This window comes from Cydia fagiglandana, chromosome Z (genome assembly GCF_963556715.1).
Source record: "Cydia fagiglandana chromosome Z, ilCydFagi1.1, whole genome shotgun sequence".
Classification (NCBI taxonomy): Eukaryota; Metazoa; Arthropoda; class Insecta; order Lepidoptera; family Tortricidae; genus Cydia; species Cydia fagiglandana.
Genome location: NC_085959.1, coordinates 19,195,094 through 19,213,230, shown reverse-complemented (window position 1 = coordinate 19,213,230; position 18,137 = coordinate 19,195,094). Strand labels below are relative to the sequence as shown.

General features: G+C 36.9%; 1 protein-coding gene across 1 annotated transcript in view; it reads right to left on the bottom strand.

Annotated features, from left to right (window-relative positions):
- Positions 1 to 6,225: 6,225 nt before the first annotated feature.
- Positions 6,226 to 18,137, bottom strand: part of LOC134679024 (angiopoietin-related protein 2) — a 121,967-nt gene continuing 110,055 nt past the window's right edge. Inside the window, exons 5-8 of the mRNA XM_063537824.1 lie at positions 9,013 to 9,200; positions 8,396 to 8,539; positions 7,579 to 7,703; positions 6,226 to 6,945 (exon numbers count right to left, since the gene is read on the bottom strand). Coding sequence (XP_063393894.1) covers positions 6,854 to 6,945; positions 7,579 to 7,703; positions 8,396 to 8,539; positions 9,013 to 9,200 — 549 coding nt within the window. The 3' untranslated portion in view covers positions 6,226 to 6,853. The remainder of the gene's footprint in view (positions 6,946 to 7,578; positions 7,704 to 8,395; positions 8,540 to 9,012; positions 9,201 to 18,137) is intronic.

The following is an 18,137-nucleotide window of genomic DNA, read 5'->3' as shown; positions in this document are numbered from 1 at the left end:
TTCACATTACCTATATTTTGCCTCAGTCACATAATTGACAGCGAGCCGAGCACAGACAGCAAGCGCCGCGCATCGCAACGGCTGGCATAGGCTGGCATACATGTACGTCCCGTCCATAGACAATTTAAGTCAATCTGCCATCTTTCAGAGTTTTCAGTAGACAAAAGAAACGTCATACTGCCTGTTCAAATGGGGCCCAATGGCCCAAACAAAGAGTAGTATAATATATATGTACATTCCATGACTCTTTCCGAACAAACTCTACAGATTGTATTTTCACGAAAATAAGGCCTGTCCAGAAGGGAACAATCTTTCGGCAATATGATTCAATTGTCCAATCAAATCAGGTGGTGCGGACGCAAACGCCAATTTGACCACTTTTACCAATTTTAATTTTATGGTGATATTTTAGCACTCAAAAATGCCCCGAAACACGAAAACTAGCGTCAAAAATTGGTATTCTTGCGTTCGCACCCCATTTTATCGGTAATTTCGGTCATAAATGTCATAATAGGTGCTTGAATTCGGCGAGCCAGGCGTTTGCGTCCGCACATAGAAAAATTGAATTTCGCGGTTTTTTCTACTGACAAGATTTGCTTGACCATCTATATATATAGCCGGTCAAACAACTTTGTCACTAGAATAAGGCGCGAAATTCAAATTTTCTATGGGATGATAACCAATGAAAACCCTTCGCGCTAGCCAAATACATATTTACCATGTTGTATCACCAATTGTCTATGATTTAAAAAAAGCTAAAAGTCTGTTGTCAATTTAATGTCATTCATTCAAATTGTTCGCGGTTTATAAGTTTTAGGGGTTTATTTTAAATAATATATTAATAATGACTATACCGAGTGAGGTCCACAAACTGTTATCTAAGCTCGTAAATAGGTAATTACGACAGCGTGCGAAGTCGACGTGAAGCGTTGTATAATGCAAAATTGAATGCAAAAGTAGGTTGGGGCTCTATTAATATTTTGATACTTTCAGTAGGCATTAGTTCTAAGATATGCCTATAACTTTGATTAAAAACGTGAATGTATTAATAACTGAATCTCATAAACAGGACAGGATTTTAATTATGGTATTATCGAGCTCAGTGTTATTTACACTACATTTCATTGTTCGCCTTGTTACATGGTGTCGTTAAGTATGTCGGTCCACGGGTCCATTTAATACTAGACTCTGAACACGCTAACTTGACACAAACTTGGCAGTAAGAACGCATACATAGATATCCCTATAACCCTATAAGCTTTATGGGGTCATTGCGCTAGTTTCCGTCGCACTGGTCGATTAAGTCGGACCCGGCTAAGTTTTCATGCCAATTGTTGCGTCAAGTATGGATCTTATGTATAGGATATTTATGCATTCTTACTGCACTGTTTTTGCACAGTTAGCGTGGTCAGAACGAGTCGAGGCCAGAACTTTTACAAGCCACTTTCTAGCCTCTGACCACGCTAACTTTGCACATGCATAGGTATTGGCTACAAATATAATGACCACCAAAAAATACTTTAGTACCCTAAATAAAAAAATCATGCTTACCAAAAAAAAATACTGAACACCAAAAAAATAAGGCCTAAAATTACAAATGTACCACCATTTTAATTACGACTGCACTTCAAATTGTATTCGAATACCAAATATATTGAATGATTACCAAAAGTCATTAATGATCACCAAATCTTGAAGACCAAATAAATGCGATATTTTCACCTAAATAAACCACTATGATACCAAAAAATCTATACATATTACCAAATAAAGTAAAATGATGCCAAAATTACTAGCCCCTCCCGCTCAACCCCCGTACCCCGCACCGAATAACTTAGGTAGGCATACTGAAATGCTACTAGAAAAGTATGTTAGGTTAGGTTTGTACTGCTATCAGTTAAGTGGGCTAGGTTAACACTGCGACCGTTACAGAAACGAATTGCTACTAGAAAAGTGGGTTAGGTTAGGTTTGAACTGCGACCCTTACAGAAAAGAAATGCTACTAGAAAAGTGGGTTAGGTTAGGTTTGAACTGCGACCCTTACAGAAACGAAATGCTACTAGAAAAGTGGGTTAGGTTAGGTTTGAACTGTGACCCTTACAGAAACGAAATGCTACTAGAAAAGTGGGTTAGGTTAGGTTTGAACTCCGACCCACACAGAAACGAAATTCTACTAGAAAAGTGGGTTAGGTTAGGTTTGAACTGCAACCCTTCCAGATAAGCAATGCTACTAGAAAAGTGGGTTAGGTTAGGTTTGAACTGCAAACCTTACAGAAACGAAATGTTACTAGAAAAGTGGGTTAGGTTAGGTTTGAACTGCAACCCATACAGAAACGAAATGCTACTAGAAAATTTTGCTTTGCTTTAATAGGATAGCAAGATTTAAAAATTTGGTTATAATTTTACATTAAAATGGAGTTCTAATTTTGGTGGTCATTTACCATTTTTGGGTTTACAATTATTATTTTGGTGTCATTTTATTTAATAGGATAGCACGATGTAAAAATTTGGTTATCAATTGACATTAAATTGGGGTTTGAAATTTGGTAATTATTTACAATTTTTGGGTTAATAATGATTAATTTGGTGTCATTTCCTTTAATAGTAAAATGTAATAAAATTGGTAATCATTTCACATTAAAATGGTGTTATAATTTTGGTGATCATTCATTATTTTAGGGTGGTAAAGTAGATTTTTTTGGTATTAAATTTTATTAAATCTGGTGATCAGTTAAATAGCAGCCATAGGTATTTAGTAAAAAAAAACATACATTTACAAATAATTCCTTTTATTTTTACACACGGCAATTTTACATACAAACAGGAAGTAAGAACAGTTCCTCGAATTAATATGTGGCTTCAATTATTGTATAAAATATTTATTTACATCTTAATTACAATTTCATCTTATATCTAAATTAATAATCTAATTATGATGTATGCAAGGAAACATTGTATGTATCAAATTAAATGAACAATAAATTAATGAATGTAGAGCGTAATGTGGCACGTTGATAATAGTAGTTAGATAGAATATATTATGTTATTTACAGAAGGAAAACAGTCAAAACCGACGAGGAAACTAGCGCTTGTATGCCTAAACATCTTACAGAATTAGCAAAAGGCCAATAGCTCGGAATGGCATATGTAGTGGTGGCATAATTAGGTAGGTAGCGTATAGTACCTAACATGATTACTTAGATATTCTTTTAATTTGCTTAAACACGTTATAAGAACGTATATCTAAAAAGCTATACAGGATGCTCGTAACTCGTAAATGTATGACAAGCTTAGTTAATATCCAATTCGATAAAGCGCATTTTTTTTAAATACAGTAGAACCTCGATTATCCCAGTCACTTGGGACAGAACTTGATAGGGACTGGTTCGGATAGCTACCTACTTAATCAAAAGTTAGGATAATCGAAATGTTCCTTTTTTTGGACGAGATCAAACAAAACCAATACCTTTACACCTTAAAACAGTAGGTATACCTACTATATTAAAAATTGATGTACAGATTAACGTTAAGGTGGTTCGCCTAGGTTACTCAAAACTTAACTCTCGCTAGATGGCACCACTTTTGCAAAATTTCAGATTTTATTTTTTTGTGAAATGGTCTTGGTATTTGTATACTTAAAAGTATGTTTCGCGCACTCTTTAAGTAAATATTGAACTATTAAAATAAACATTGAATACTTCATTGTGCAAAAACCACCTTTTTAATTCGACGGAGTGTTGCTGTCACGCTTTTTCCTACTATTACTCACACATGCAAACAGTGTTTCCGTGATCCTTGTAGTAGACAATTTCACACAACGTAAGTATGTTGCAATAGCGTAACGGTATGTTCGTGGAAATACGTGCAAGAGGATTGGGGTTCAAGACTGGTGCGAGTAGGTAATTTCTTTTTGTTTCTCCTTTGTGTTATCTTACCTTTAAACCAGCAATTATTAGATATATAATTATTTATTTATATATTTGGATGGTATCAGAAACGGCTCTAACGATTTCGATGAAATTTGCTATAAGGGGTTTGATCTCTTAGCTAGGTCTATGAGAAAACGCGCATTTTTGAGTTTTTATGTTTTGTAAGCTTTGGTCGGTCTCCCAGATATTCAATCTCCGCTTGGCAACTAATCCCAGAATTGGCATGCGCACTAGTTTTTACGAAAGCGACTACCTGACCTTCCAACCCAGAGAGTAAACTTATTTGGATTAGTCCGGTTTCCTCACATTGTTTTCTTTCACCGAAAAATAGGTATCGGTGTATAAATAGGTAGGTATCAAATGCTATTTCGTACAAAAGTTCGAAAAATCATTGGTACGAGCCGGGGTTAGAACCCGCGACCTCCGAATTGCTTTCCGCTAGGCCAGCAGCGCTTCCCCCACATACTCAGTGTTATCAGGTTTTTAGGGTTCCGTACCCAAAGGGTAAAACGGGACCCTATTACTAAGACTTCGCTGTCCGTCCGTCCGTCCGTCCGTCCGTCTGTCACCAGGCTGTATCTCACGAACCGTGATAGCTAGACAGTTGAAATTTTCACAGATGATGTATTTCTGTTGCCGCTATAACAACAAATACTAAAAACAGAATAAAATAAAGATTTAAATGGGGCTCCCATACAACAAACGTGATTTCTGACCAAAGTTAAGCAACGTCGGGAGGGGTCAGTACTTGGATGGGTGACCGTTTTCTTTTTGCTTTTTTTTGTTTTTTTTTTTGCATTATGGTACGGAACCCTTCGTGCGCAAGTCCGACTCGCACTTGCCCGGTTTTTTAAAAATCAAAAACGATTACTTATGAAAGCAGAAGAATATAAATGATCGTATTAGATTTAAAATTGTTACATATTTGCCGTAACTTATTTTTTAAAATGTGTTTTTCAATTAAAAGACACGTCAAGATTGTTTACCTTATTTCTAATGCTAAAAAAAACAAACTATAGTAATAATTGTGTTTTTCATTCATAGACAAAATCCATTATTTTTAACCACAGGAAATTTTATACACTTCTTTTTAGGGTTCCGTACCCAAAGGGTAAAACGGGACCCTATTACTAAGACTTCGCTGTCCGTCCGTCCGTCCGTCCGTCTGTCACCAGGCTGTATCTCACGAACCGTAATAGCTAGACAGTTGAAATTTTCACAGATGATGTATTTTTGTTGCCGCTATAACAACAAATACTAAAATCAGAATAAAATAAAGATTTGAATGGGGCTCCCATACAACAAACGTGATTTTTGACCAAGGTTAAGCAACGTCGGGAGTGGTCAGTACTTGGATGGGTGACCGTTTTTTTTTTTGCTTTTTTTTGTTTTTTTTTTGTGCATTATGGCACGGAACCCTTCGTGCGCGAGTCCGACTCGCACTTGCCCGGTTTTTATTGCAGTGAGGATGTCCTGATTGTAAAAATCAGAGAGATTAGGAAGAGTATAATTTCTAATTATCTTTGTAAAATAAAAGAATACGTGTAGCCCATACTTAATAATCTATTTATGATAATAAGAAAAATTAAATAAAAATAAAAAAACAATACGAAATTTAGGTGTAACAAAAATACAAAAAGTTATGTTCCAGCATACAATGACTGGGGATCGAACCGGGAATCTTCCGTTTGCAAGCAAAAAAGCGACTGTTTGCATAACACGCCATGATAGTTCTTAGCTAAGCTGACGAACTTCTCGCTTAGGTCAATTAACTACCTGTCAAATATCAGTGTCAACAAAATTGCACTAAACATGACGGCACTCCAAATCCGAGCCGTGGTCAGCCCGGCAACGTCGGAAATGATATGGCAACGTCGCAAATGTATCTGTACACGACATTTGTGACACACACATACGTAAAATTGATGAAAAGTTAACTATGATTTTTGCATGATTTCTGTATGAAACATTGTTTTCCTGTTAATTTCGCGCAAAGGAATATTCGAAAGAAGATAAATGCGGAAATATTTGTGTACTAATAGTGTGTAGTTACTTAATGAGCTTTGATTGAATTTTGTATGAAAAGCGAACCACCTTAAATATAAAATATCTGAATAAAGTCCGAATAAACGAGGTTCTGATGTATGAAACTTGTTTCACTGGTTTCAGTGGATTTGTTCCCACGTCTGAATACCGTTGAGTATCCTGTAGGAGGAGTCGCTATAAACAAATCGCGACACATTTTTAGATGTTTTAGTTACCTAACCGAAAATGGGCCAGATTTTTTTTGCCTGGATTAGAAGTACATACCTATATATACAAATTTTCAACGTCGAAATACATGACTTACACATTATTGAATGGCGATGAAGAGATGGATAGATGATTGAGAGAGAAGAAATTATGTACAGAAAACGGGAAAAATAGTTTTTTGAGCGATAAGTTGCCTCTAGGTCCTATGCCGTCGATGACAACGTAGGCACGTTTGATTTAAACCTATACATGAACCCTTATATAGGTCGGTGGGGTCCGACCGAACAAACAACGAAGAGACCGTAAATTATTATTGTTGGAAAATGTATTCTTATTTTATATCACAGACCGATACATTACTTGATCCATTGACAATGAATGATAGATTCCAAATGATTTTGATGATTGCTTTACAAAGGCGGTATTGAGTGATCGAATGCGAATTACATCTCAAAGCCCATACAAGAGCTTAATATCTACAGCACCAACAAATTGGCAATTTTAGTATCGTTTAAATCTTAGTATTAATAGGCAATACGAACATAAGACACTCGTTTGAGTTTATTCAATCTTCAACTAAATATTACGATATAGTTTCAGTTGCCGAAACTGCTACGATGAATAAAGTTGGCGATTGAAAGGAAGTGTTAAACAAGGGGCGTGGAGTAGCTTCATGTGTTGGGCTGCAGCGGCCGCGGCTTGATCATCATGGAGGCGCGCTTCAGCGTGTAGTCCCAGCCTCGCCAGCGGAACCACACGATCCCTGGAAACCGGAAGAGTATGTATTAGAATACTAACGGCCAGAGACAGGGACATGTTGCCATATTACCGACGTAGGAATGTACTTATTACAAGTTGTGAACTTGATTTCTAATATCTAACATTGTAATCGTGCAGCGCACTGGTGCTATATGCTAAAAACAAAATTATTACAACTCATGGTAGTCATGGATAACAAAATTATTTCAGCTTCTAGTTCTAGATCATTAGTATCTGTTATAATAAATTTCTTATCAATATCATCGTTACCTCAACTAAGTACCTAAATGACAATGAAGTCAGCTTAGATTAGGACCGAGTCTTGTTCAATTATTTACATATTTAAGTACTTACATTAGGAAACCGGACTAATCCCAATGTCTGGTTTACCCTCTGGGTTGGAAGGTCAGATGGTAGTCGCTTTAGTAAAAACTAGTGCCTATGCCAATACTCGGGATTAGTTTCCAAGCGGACCCCAGGGTGGCAAAGGCCGTGATAACGCGAGGAAGATGATGAGTTATTTAGAATAGCAGTTAGGTATAAGTCGCATATAATGAACGGCCATACCGCTAATAACTTTACAAGAACCATATCAGTGAAGCGGTTAATAGAGTAGATACATTATGCAGCGTCATACCTTGCCGGGCGGTGAGGTCCTGTGGGTCGTGCAGGTAGAGCCCGTTGAGGCCCCGGCCGCAGGACTTCCACCACCAGCCGCCCTTCAGCATCGACGCGCAGTTCAGCGACGACCTGTCGTTGTCTCTGCAAAACGACATTCTCATATTTAACCTTTTGGACGCCAATGACTGATATATACGCATCGCAGGTTTAACGCCAAAGACCGATTAATCGGTCACAGACCACAGAGCAACATAGACCTACGTGCATATGCATAAAGTTCAATTTCAGTTTTGATATTTCACGAGTGACAGCTTTTGTGTTTGACACGGCGTCGAATAGGTTAAGGCTTTGTCCAATAAGCCAAACGCGCCAAAAATGGATAATGTGCACTACGATATTTACTTATGTTAATCAGTTAGTCTATTCTTGTGTGTGATGTAAGATGTAGGTATTTTGTCGGCTCCATATTAAGGTTTGCTCAGATATTGTCGTTTTCCTACAACGTTGTTATAATATATCGCCAGGTGACAAACAAAACACGAGTTCAGAGCCATAATATACCTATATATGCTGATGTCGTGGACTCAAAATGTATAGTTTCATGATACATCAATTATTTCATGAAATAATCGGTTGGCCACATCAAGGAAGTCAAACCTAACGTAACCATAATATCATAAAGTGATATGATAAACTCAAGTAAAATTTCATGAAACTAACAATACTTATACTGGCCACGACCCAAATACATAATTATGTATAGTATCTTAATGAGAATGACTTGCTTTAAGCGAAAATGCCCAGTAACTATCTATGAGTCGGTGCGTTCTCACCTGTTGTACGTCGAGAAGGGACTGTTGTTGGATCCGTACCAAGGGTCGTTCAGAGAATCTCCGGCATTCCCTTCGTAACCATCGATTTCAAGTTTGTAGTACTCAGCTTCAGAATAAATCTTGAAGTGCGAGTATTGAGCATATCTGAAATTATAAAACACATTCATTTGGTCATCATTTTCATCTTGGATCGTAGACATTGTAAATAAATTAGAAATACCTTCCGTATATGTGATGTTTCATAACTGCATTGTACAAGTTTTATTAACTCTAATAGTTAGGTATTTAATTTATTTAATTGTTCATAAAAAATCCGTTTAAAAAAATATATAATATACTAGAAACTTTGCTTCTTAAAGGGATAGGAAGTGCATGAACTTATGCATTAAGGTCGACTCATGCTAGACCGAGCCGGTGCCGGGCCACGGAAAGCACAACGTGGTCACCGATCAGCCGCACAGAAAATGACATGTCGGACGCCTCGGCCCGGGCATGGCCTGGTCTAGCGTGAGTCATCCTTTAAGGTGATTAGGGTAAACAGATATCAGCAATTTATACAGGAGTTACAAACATTTTTGCGTCGATTTGAAGTAGTTTAATGTTCAGGGCAGCCAAACCTTTTGTTTCCATCGAAGTCCTCGAGCTCGACGCGGAGCATGTAGTCGTCGTTGTTGGTGAGCATGTAGATGTTCTCGTTGCCGAGCCAGAACTCCTTGTTCGGCTCGCCGAACCCGTTCTTGTAGTCGCTCCAGTCCCTGTTGAAGTTCTCGGCCAGTGCTCCGTAGTCGTCACGCCGATGGATAACCTATATACATAAGTGACAATTATGTAAGTAAGTAATTGTCAGTTTTTTTGTGCCAATTAGATTGTCCATATGGTAACTCTTAATCCTTTAATTGACGCGCAACGTGCAAAGTGAGTTCAAACCTCATCGCTCAAGAGCGCTAATGATTATTTTTAGGAAAGAATGCAAAAAGACGTTGCACTCAATCAATCAATCAATCAATACGATTAAGTACTTTTTTTTGTTAAAACTAACTAAAACGAGAATCAAAAGCACTGGTATCCGCGATCCCGAGCACGCACGGACGATCACTCGGTAGCTCGGTACTCAGCGAGCTGCGTTCGGAGTAGGTAGCACCTGAACTTAAGCGCCTTATGTTTTCAAATTTTACCATAAAACACTGAAGTTACTGGAGGCCGATTTTTGAAATTCTACCACTCTATTTTGTGTATTTCGTTAAATGATATCTCCACTACTAGGCGTTTAAATTCTACAAATAGAATTGAAATCGAGTGGTCAATACCACTAGATTCCAAATTTCGATTGCTCGTATTTCAAAGATTTTCCACCGATTTTCGAGTGACGAAATCGAGCGATCGAAATTCAAAAATTGGCCCCCTGGTCACGAACTCAAATGGATGCCAAAGATACATTACTTATTGCATGGTTTTAGAAGCGTGTTGTGGTGTGAATGAATATTACAGGATTATATCTTAAGGTGCAGAACGTTCAAACAAGAGAGTTTTTGAAAAATGGTACCTACCGCTTATGTGATCACATTATGGTTGCAAACATCTAATTAGCCGCCTTGAGGTATTTTTCCAGTGATTTTATTGATTCTAATCCTGATTTTATTACTTGGTTCGATAGAAAAAAATCACGATTAGGTATACTTAGGTATAAAACGCACTTTAAAAATGTGTAACGATTTATGCACATAATTAGCTTTTAACATGAAAACTGCTTTTTTAAATGCGCTATTTTATTTTTGATAATGACTTCCATTATAACTTTTTTTAACAAATTTAAATTCAAAAACATGATATCCGCGGTCCCGAGACTCCCGAGCACGCACATCCGTGTCGCTCACGCTTACGCTCAGTGACATCTCAGTGAGAGTGAAAGAAGGGGCCTTATTCGTAATGTACAACTGTGCCTCTACCATCAGTTGGCAGAGTATTTTTCACTTACTTTCAGTGAATAAACGTGCCGTGAGTCACGTTTGACGTTTCTTTACGGTCTTATGTACCTAACTTCACTCCACTCCAAACGATGCTATCCCTTTCTAAGTATACTAAAAAACAGAGCAAGAGTTATATCGGAGTTTATACAGCGCCTCTAGGATTCACCTAAAGAACTAAATAACAAAATTGACACATTTTCTCACGTCTACGTAATTTACTATCTATGCATCTCGCTCTCGCATATTAGTGCAAGTGAGATGCACAGAAAGTAATGTTACATATACTGAAGGTAGCCGTGAATATGGAGGGTAGAGGTAAGGAGAATCCTTTATGACTTAAGAGAAAACTCCTTTATGGGAGAATATTTGCAAAAACTGGGCACGCTGTCAGCTATTATAATTTTTCTAAATCTCTCCAGGGTAGCGAAAAAAAGAAAACCCATAAACCTAGTTTTTCATTGTACCAATACCGTACTAAAAATCATGGAGAATGGAAGATACTCGTATTTACAAGTGGAAAAACGTTTTCTCTTTTTGTATGGACGATTACGTAGTATACTTCCCTCTTAAGGGTTTTGACGGACACTTTTTCATTATTAATTACATGGAGATTGTATTCCTTACCTCTACCATCCACTAAGAGCATTTAGAAGGGAGATGTCATCGCTGTCATTTTCTTTACAAAACAGTCTGCCGATTTTTGCGGGGGAGGGGACGTCAAATGTATTGCTATTTCTACATGATTTGTACGTAACGTACAAATAGCCATGTCAGTCCATTCAAAAGTTTGCACAATTGTGCAAGTTTTTCGGCAGAGGGGTAAGTAATAATGTCAACAAAAAAATAAAGAGTATACCTACGAGACTACTACGACTATGATATTTGATTTATTCGGTTGTCAATATAAAACAAATGTAGGTGTTCTTTCTTCTCGTATGAGACGCCATTACTATGTAGTCTTGCTTGAGGTTAATAAACATTACTTATATGGTGTTATAACAAGCTTTTCTTTCCTGCTTGGAACCCTAATCCTAAATCCTAACAGTAAGCACTCAATGGCCACTCCAGTTATTAAATGCTCTAAGACCAATTTTGTCACTTTGTTACTGACTTAACCTTCATTCTACAATTTTTTTAATATTTGACGTTGCCATAGTTATGAAAATAATGAACACATCAATGTTAGTAAACAATGTATAAATTAAAATATATTGTATTTAAGACAAAAATTGCAAAATATGATAATTACGTAAACATCATTAATAATCGAGTTAAAATTATGACTTTGCGTGTTAAAAAATAGGAAGCAAAGTATACGGCGCGATTATTATACAGGCTACTTTTGGCTACATATTTATTACCTATGATGAAAATATTACCTATAATAAATCTTAAAATATTAAAATAGGTATTAGACTGGTCATATTTTTCATCAAAACGATTTCGACTGGCAAAGCATATTACTTTTTGGCAACCGGGTTTTTTAACCTAATTAGACCCTGCTGAATCCGAATTTGCCGGTTGCTCGATCGAAATCTTGACCGGAAGTGAGATATTTGACATTAAAGGTCCCTTTTTTTAGTTTTTCGTAAATAACTCTTAAACGGAGGCGCATAGCAAAAAATGTTCTATTACATAAGTAATCTGCATAAAATTGCCTACAAGAAATATTCAGTACAATTTTTCGCTAGGATCAATATTCAAAGAGATATTAACGCGGGAAATTTAATTATAATCACTTCTAAGGTCCCATTTTTTAGTTTTTCGTAAATAACTCAAGGAGCTTGGGAAAAGGTTGAGGGAGGCAACGGGTGACCCTCGCGCGGGCAGCTTTCTCGCACAGCGAATTGCCATCGCAATCCAGCGCGGGAACGCTGCCTGCGTGTTGGGCACCCTCCCGAGGGCACCAAATTTTGATAGGTATTTTTAATTTTTAGTTTTAATTATTTTAATTGTAGTTAGTTTTAGTTTTATATTCCTATTTATGTCTTTTAGTAATTTATGTAATTACAAAACAATGGTTAAAATAAACGGTGGCCAATATCAAAAAATGTTGTTCAACGATAATAATTAACACAAAATTTTGAACAAAACAGATTCAATACACTTTTCGCAGGGATCAATATTTAAAAAGATAATAAAGAGGGAAAGTTCTAGTATAATGAATTCTAAGTTTCCTTGTTTTTATTTATTCGTTAATAATTTGAAAAGTATGACTCATAGCAAACAAAATCTTATACCTAAATAATAAACATAAAATTTCCTACAAGAAACATATAGAACATTTTTCGCTAGGATCAATATTTAAAAAGACAAAACAGCGGGTAAGTTAATTATAAATGATTTTAAAGTCCCTTTTTAGTTATTTGTAAATAACTCGTAAACGGTGTCCCATAACAAAATAGGTTTTTAAAAATAAATAATCTACATAAAATTCCCTCCAAAAAACATCTGGAACACTTTTCTCTAGGATTAATATTTAAAGCGATATTAATGGAAGAAAGTTAATTACAATCAGTTCACAGGTCACTTTTTATTAGTTTTTCGTAAATAACTCGTAAACGGTGGCCCTTTGCAAAATAATATTCTACATAAATATTAAACATAAAATTGTACACAAAAAAGGTTCTGTACACTTTTTCGCTACGATCAATATTTAAAGAGGTATTAAAGGGGGTAAGTTCAATAATCAATAATAATGAATTTCCAAGTCCCTATTTTCCGGTTTTCGTAAATGACTCGTAAACGGATAAATGGGGGGGGGGGGGAATGGTCATTGTTTGGCTATGGGGGGGGGGGGGGGCTTTATCTCCGAAACTACTGGGTTTACGTATAGATGACAGGAAAACCTATTAGAAATATGCAGTCAAGCGCGAGTCGCACATTACTTAGTTTTTGAACCGACCCCTACGGGTTTTTTAATGGCAATTCACTCGCGTTTCACATATAAAGAATACGTTGTTGAAATTTGGGTAATGTACGGAACCCTTGCAACGCGAGTCCGACTCGCGCTTGGCCGGTTTTTTCCTTTTGAGGTACGGAACCCTAAAAACTAAAAAGAAGTGACCTGTGAATTGATCGTAATCAACTTTCTTTCTTTAATATCGTTTCAAATATTTATCCCACAGAAAAGTGTTCATTATGTTTTCGTAGAAAATTTTATGCCGATTTTTTATTTACAAGAACTTTAAGGACTTATTTTGCTATGAGCCTTATTTTACGAGTCATTTACGAAAACCTAAAAATATGGACCTGGGAATTGATTATAATTAACTTACACCCTTTAATACCTCTTTAAATATTGAACGTAGCAAAAAAGTGTACAGTACCTTTTTTGTGGACAATTTTATGTTTAATATTTATGTAGAATATTATTTTGCAAAGGGCCACCGTTTACGAGTTATTTACGAAAAACTAATGAAAAGTGACCAGTGAACTGATTGTAATTAACTTTCTTCCATTATTATCGCTTTAAATATTGATCCTAGAGAAAAGTGTTCCAGATGTTTTTTGGAGGGAATTTTATGTAGATAATTTATTTTTAAAAACCTATTTTGTTATGGGATACCGTTTACGAGTTATTTACAAATAACTAAAAAGGGACTTTAAAATCATTTATAATTAACTTACCCGCTGTTTTGTCTTTTTAAATATTGATCCTAGCGAAAAATGTTCTATATGTTTCTTGTAGGAAATTTTATGTTTATTATTTAGGTATAAGATTTTGTTTGCTATGAGTCATACTTTTCAAATTATTAACGAATAAATAAAAACAAGGAAACTTAGAATTCATTATACTAGAACTTTCCCTCTTTATTATCTTTTTAAATATTGATCTCTGCGAAAAGTGTACTGAATTTGTTTTGTTCAAAATTTTGTGTAGATTATTATCGTTGAACAACATTTTTTGATATTGGCCACCGTTTATGAGTTATTTACGAAAAACTAAAAAAAGGGACCTTTAATGTCAAATATCTCACTTCCGGTCATGATTTCGATCGAGCAACTGGCAAATTCGGATTCAGCGGGGTCTAATTAGGTTAAAAAACCCGGTTGCCAAAAAGTAATATGATTTGCCAGTCGAATCAAGAAGGAGAGCGATTTTGAATTTTTATGTCTAGTCTATATGTATTATAATGGTCCGCTTCAGTTCGCATCATGACAGCGGCCGTCTCCTACTGCAAAGTAACATTATCTAATAGAGTGTGCGGAAAGAAAAGAGTCTTGAAATTTAGGGGAGCCCATACATTATACCTACGACTCTTTTCTTTCCGCACAGACCCTACGTATGACCTTAATAGCGATCTTAATTTTATAGTACCTATATGATTTCGAGTATATTTCAGTGCCAAGCGCCCCATTTCCAATACAAAATGAACCCACGCAGCGGGTTTTTGGCAATAAATGTGTTTAAATCTTATTTAAATTTTCAGATTCTGAACCACCAGCAAAAGTTTTTGAAGAAAGTTTTATATTCCCTGTTACCAAGTTGACATGAAAAGCGATTACCTAGGTACCAAACCAGTGTTGCCAGATGGTCACAAAAGTCACATTTTTCGTGACTTTTCGCCTTCTCGTGTGACCTGTGCGTGACTTACGATCTTGAGGCAATTTTTGTGACTTTTTAAGCTAGACGAATTTTGGACAAGTTTAGTTCTGCAATTTGTATTATTTAGGAACGCGGAGAACACATCCAAGTTGACACTTGCACTGACACCTTGACGTTACATCCACCATCATGTTTATTATAATAGTCGTGGCAAGATGAGACTTGTTACCCTGACATGACGGTGTCATTTAGTTTGATAGTAGTAGTTATTTTTTTTTAGTGTATAATTAATTTCTTTTAGCCTCATATCTCGAATATCTGTACGAATAACATTATAATTACTTCGGACAAAAGTTTTATCACAAAATTTTCTACAAATTTGGTTTAAAAAAAAATAAAAATAAAATAAAAATTTAAACTGTTTATTATAAATAAAATTTACAATTTTTTTTAAGGACTAACTTAACCTAATCTACATTATAATAGATTATTAGCTAAGTGAGAGGTTTTCTCATAGTTACATCATTGCCATTATTAAGGTTATATTCATTTTTACTCTGCGATCAATACTTTAGGAGTTACAGGCTGTTAAAGTTAAATAAAAGATAAGGTTTAAGAAAACGTCGTTTTTTCGTAATTGTTCTTTTTTTTTTATTATGAATGGGCTTACTCATGGCCACAGACTAGCCGAGGCGTAGACGTGGCCTACGATGGAGCGAGCTCGCCCAGAAGGTGCCTGTTCACTCTTGATTTGAAGGTTGCCGGGTTATAAGAACACGGAAATATAGACGCCGGCAAGGAATTCCATTCCTTGGCAGTGCGCATAAGGAAAGTAGAAGCAAAGCGCTTCGTGCGAATTGGTGGAATATCTACCAAGTAAGGATGGAAACCGGCCGTGCGTCTAAAAGTCCGATGGTAGAATGGGGACGGTGGAATAAGCTCGTGTAGCTCTTGGGCACACTCCCCGAAGTGCAACCTGTAGAATACCGACAGGCTGGCGACTTTCCGCCGATGGGCCAAAGACTGAAGCTTAGCCGTTAGCTTCTTGTCGCCAATCATCCTCCTGGCTCTGCGCTCCACTGAGTCCAAAGCGGCGAGTTGGTATTTAGCTGAGCCATCCCACAGGTGGCTGCAATACTCCATACACGACCGGACTTGAGCTTTGTAAAGTGTTAGAAGCTGTCCAGGTGTGAAGTATCGCTTCACCTTATTTAGGACGCCCAGCTTTCTGGCCGCAGTTTGTGCTTTAGACTCAATGAAGCTGCCGAAGCTGAGGACTGAACTCAGCTCCATGCCGAGGAGTTCCAGGCTGTCGGCAATAGGTACAGATGCACCCCGGAAAGAAGGAGTCAGGTCGAATGGACTCCGTTTTGCGGAAAATAGACACGTCTGCGTTTTGGAGGCATTGAACGTGACCAGATTGTCATCACCCCACTGGGAAACGAGACTAAGGGTCAAGTTCATTCGCTCAACCATGGCCTCTCTCTGTGAACGTATATCCTCCCTGCTGTCCCCTGCACCAGCCAAATATCTCTCAACAACCGTACTGTCATCTGCATAACCTACAATGCTGGGTTGCAGCATGTCGTTAATGTGGAGCAGGAAAAGGGTTGCGGAGAGAACAGACCCCTGAGGAACACCGGCGTCAATGGCCATGAGGTCTGAAGAGCAGCCATCAATAACTACTCTGATCGACCGTTCACTCAAGAAATCAGATAACCAGCTACAAAAGTCAGCAGGGATGCCGTATGCAGGAAGCTTGCTAAGGAGACTTGCGTGCCAAACCCTGTCAAAGGCCTTCGAGATGTCCAGAAACAGCAAGCGCTTCACCGTTCATCATAAATAAAAAAAAATAGTTTAGGATAAGCAAGCTAAGCGACCTGCTGATATAATATAAAAAAAACCGGCCAAGAGCATGTCGGGCAATGCTCAGTGTAGGGTTCCGTAGTTACCCGTCCGTCAAAATAGACTATTTGCAAAAACTCAAAAACTGCAAAACCGATTAGGTTCGCTATATTTTTCCTTGAAAGTCTTTACTAAGTTTTACTTTCACGATTTTTAAATATTTTTTGGACCCATGGTTAAAATGCTAGGGGAACTAAAGTGGAAAACACAACTTTTTTTCTTTCAGATCGATTATTTCCGAAAATATTAAGTTGATCAAATATAATATAATAGTCCTTAAAGACCCTTATTCATTTTAAAAGACATATCCAAGACACCCACACTATAGGGTAAAAGCGAAAAAAAAAATCATCCCCACTTAATGTAGGGGAGTCACCCTAAAAAAATACTTTTCTAGTTTATATTTTATGACTTTGTCAGTGTAGCAAATTTATATATTCATGCCAAATTTAATAATAGAAAGTAGAAAAAAATATTTTTTTATGGTGGCTGCCCTACATTGAAGTGGGGATGAATTTTTTTTTGCTTCCACCCTATAGTGTGGGATGTCGTCAGATAGGTCTTTTAAAACGAATACACTTCAAGAACCATTTTTTGATCAACTTAATATTTTCGGAAATAATCGATCTGAAAGAAAAAAAGTTGTGTTTTCCCCTTTAGTTCCCCTAACTTTTGAACCATGGGTCCAAAAAATATGAAAAAAATCATAAGAACATAGCTTAGTAAAGACTTTCAAGGAAAAATATAGCGAACCTAATCGGTATAGCTGTTTTTGAGTTTTTGCGAATAGTCTATTTTGACAGACGGGTAACTACGGAACCCTACACTGAACATGGCCCGACATGCTCAAAACCGGTTTTTTTATATTTTATCAGCAGGTCACTTAACTTGCTTACTCCAAACTAAAATTTTTATTTATGATGAACAATTACGAAAAAAACCGGGCAAGTGCGAGTCGGACTCGCGCACGAAGGGTTCCGTACCATAATGCAAAAAAAAAACGAAAAAAAAGCAAAAAAAAAACGGTCACCCATCCAAGTACTGACCACTCCCGACGTTGCTTAACTTTGGTCAAAAATCACGTTTGTTGTATGGGAGCCCCATTTAAATCTTTATTTTATTTTGTTTTTAGTATTTGTTGTTATAGCGGCAACAGAAATACATCATCTGTGAAAATTTCAACTGTCTAGCTATCACGGTTCGTGAGATACAGCCTGGTGACAGACGGACGGACGGACGGACGGACGGACGGACGGACGGACAGCGAAGTCTTAGTACTAGGGTCCCGTTTTACCCTTTGGGTACGGAACCCTAAAAAACG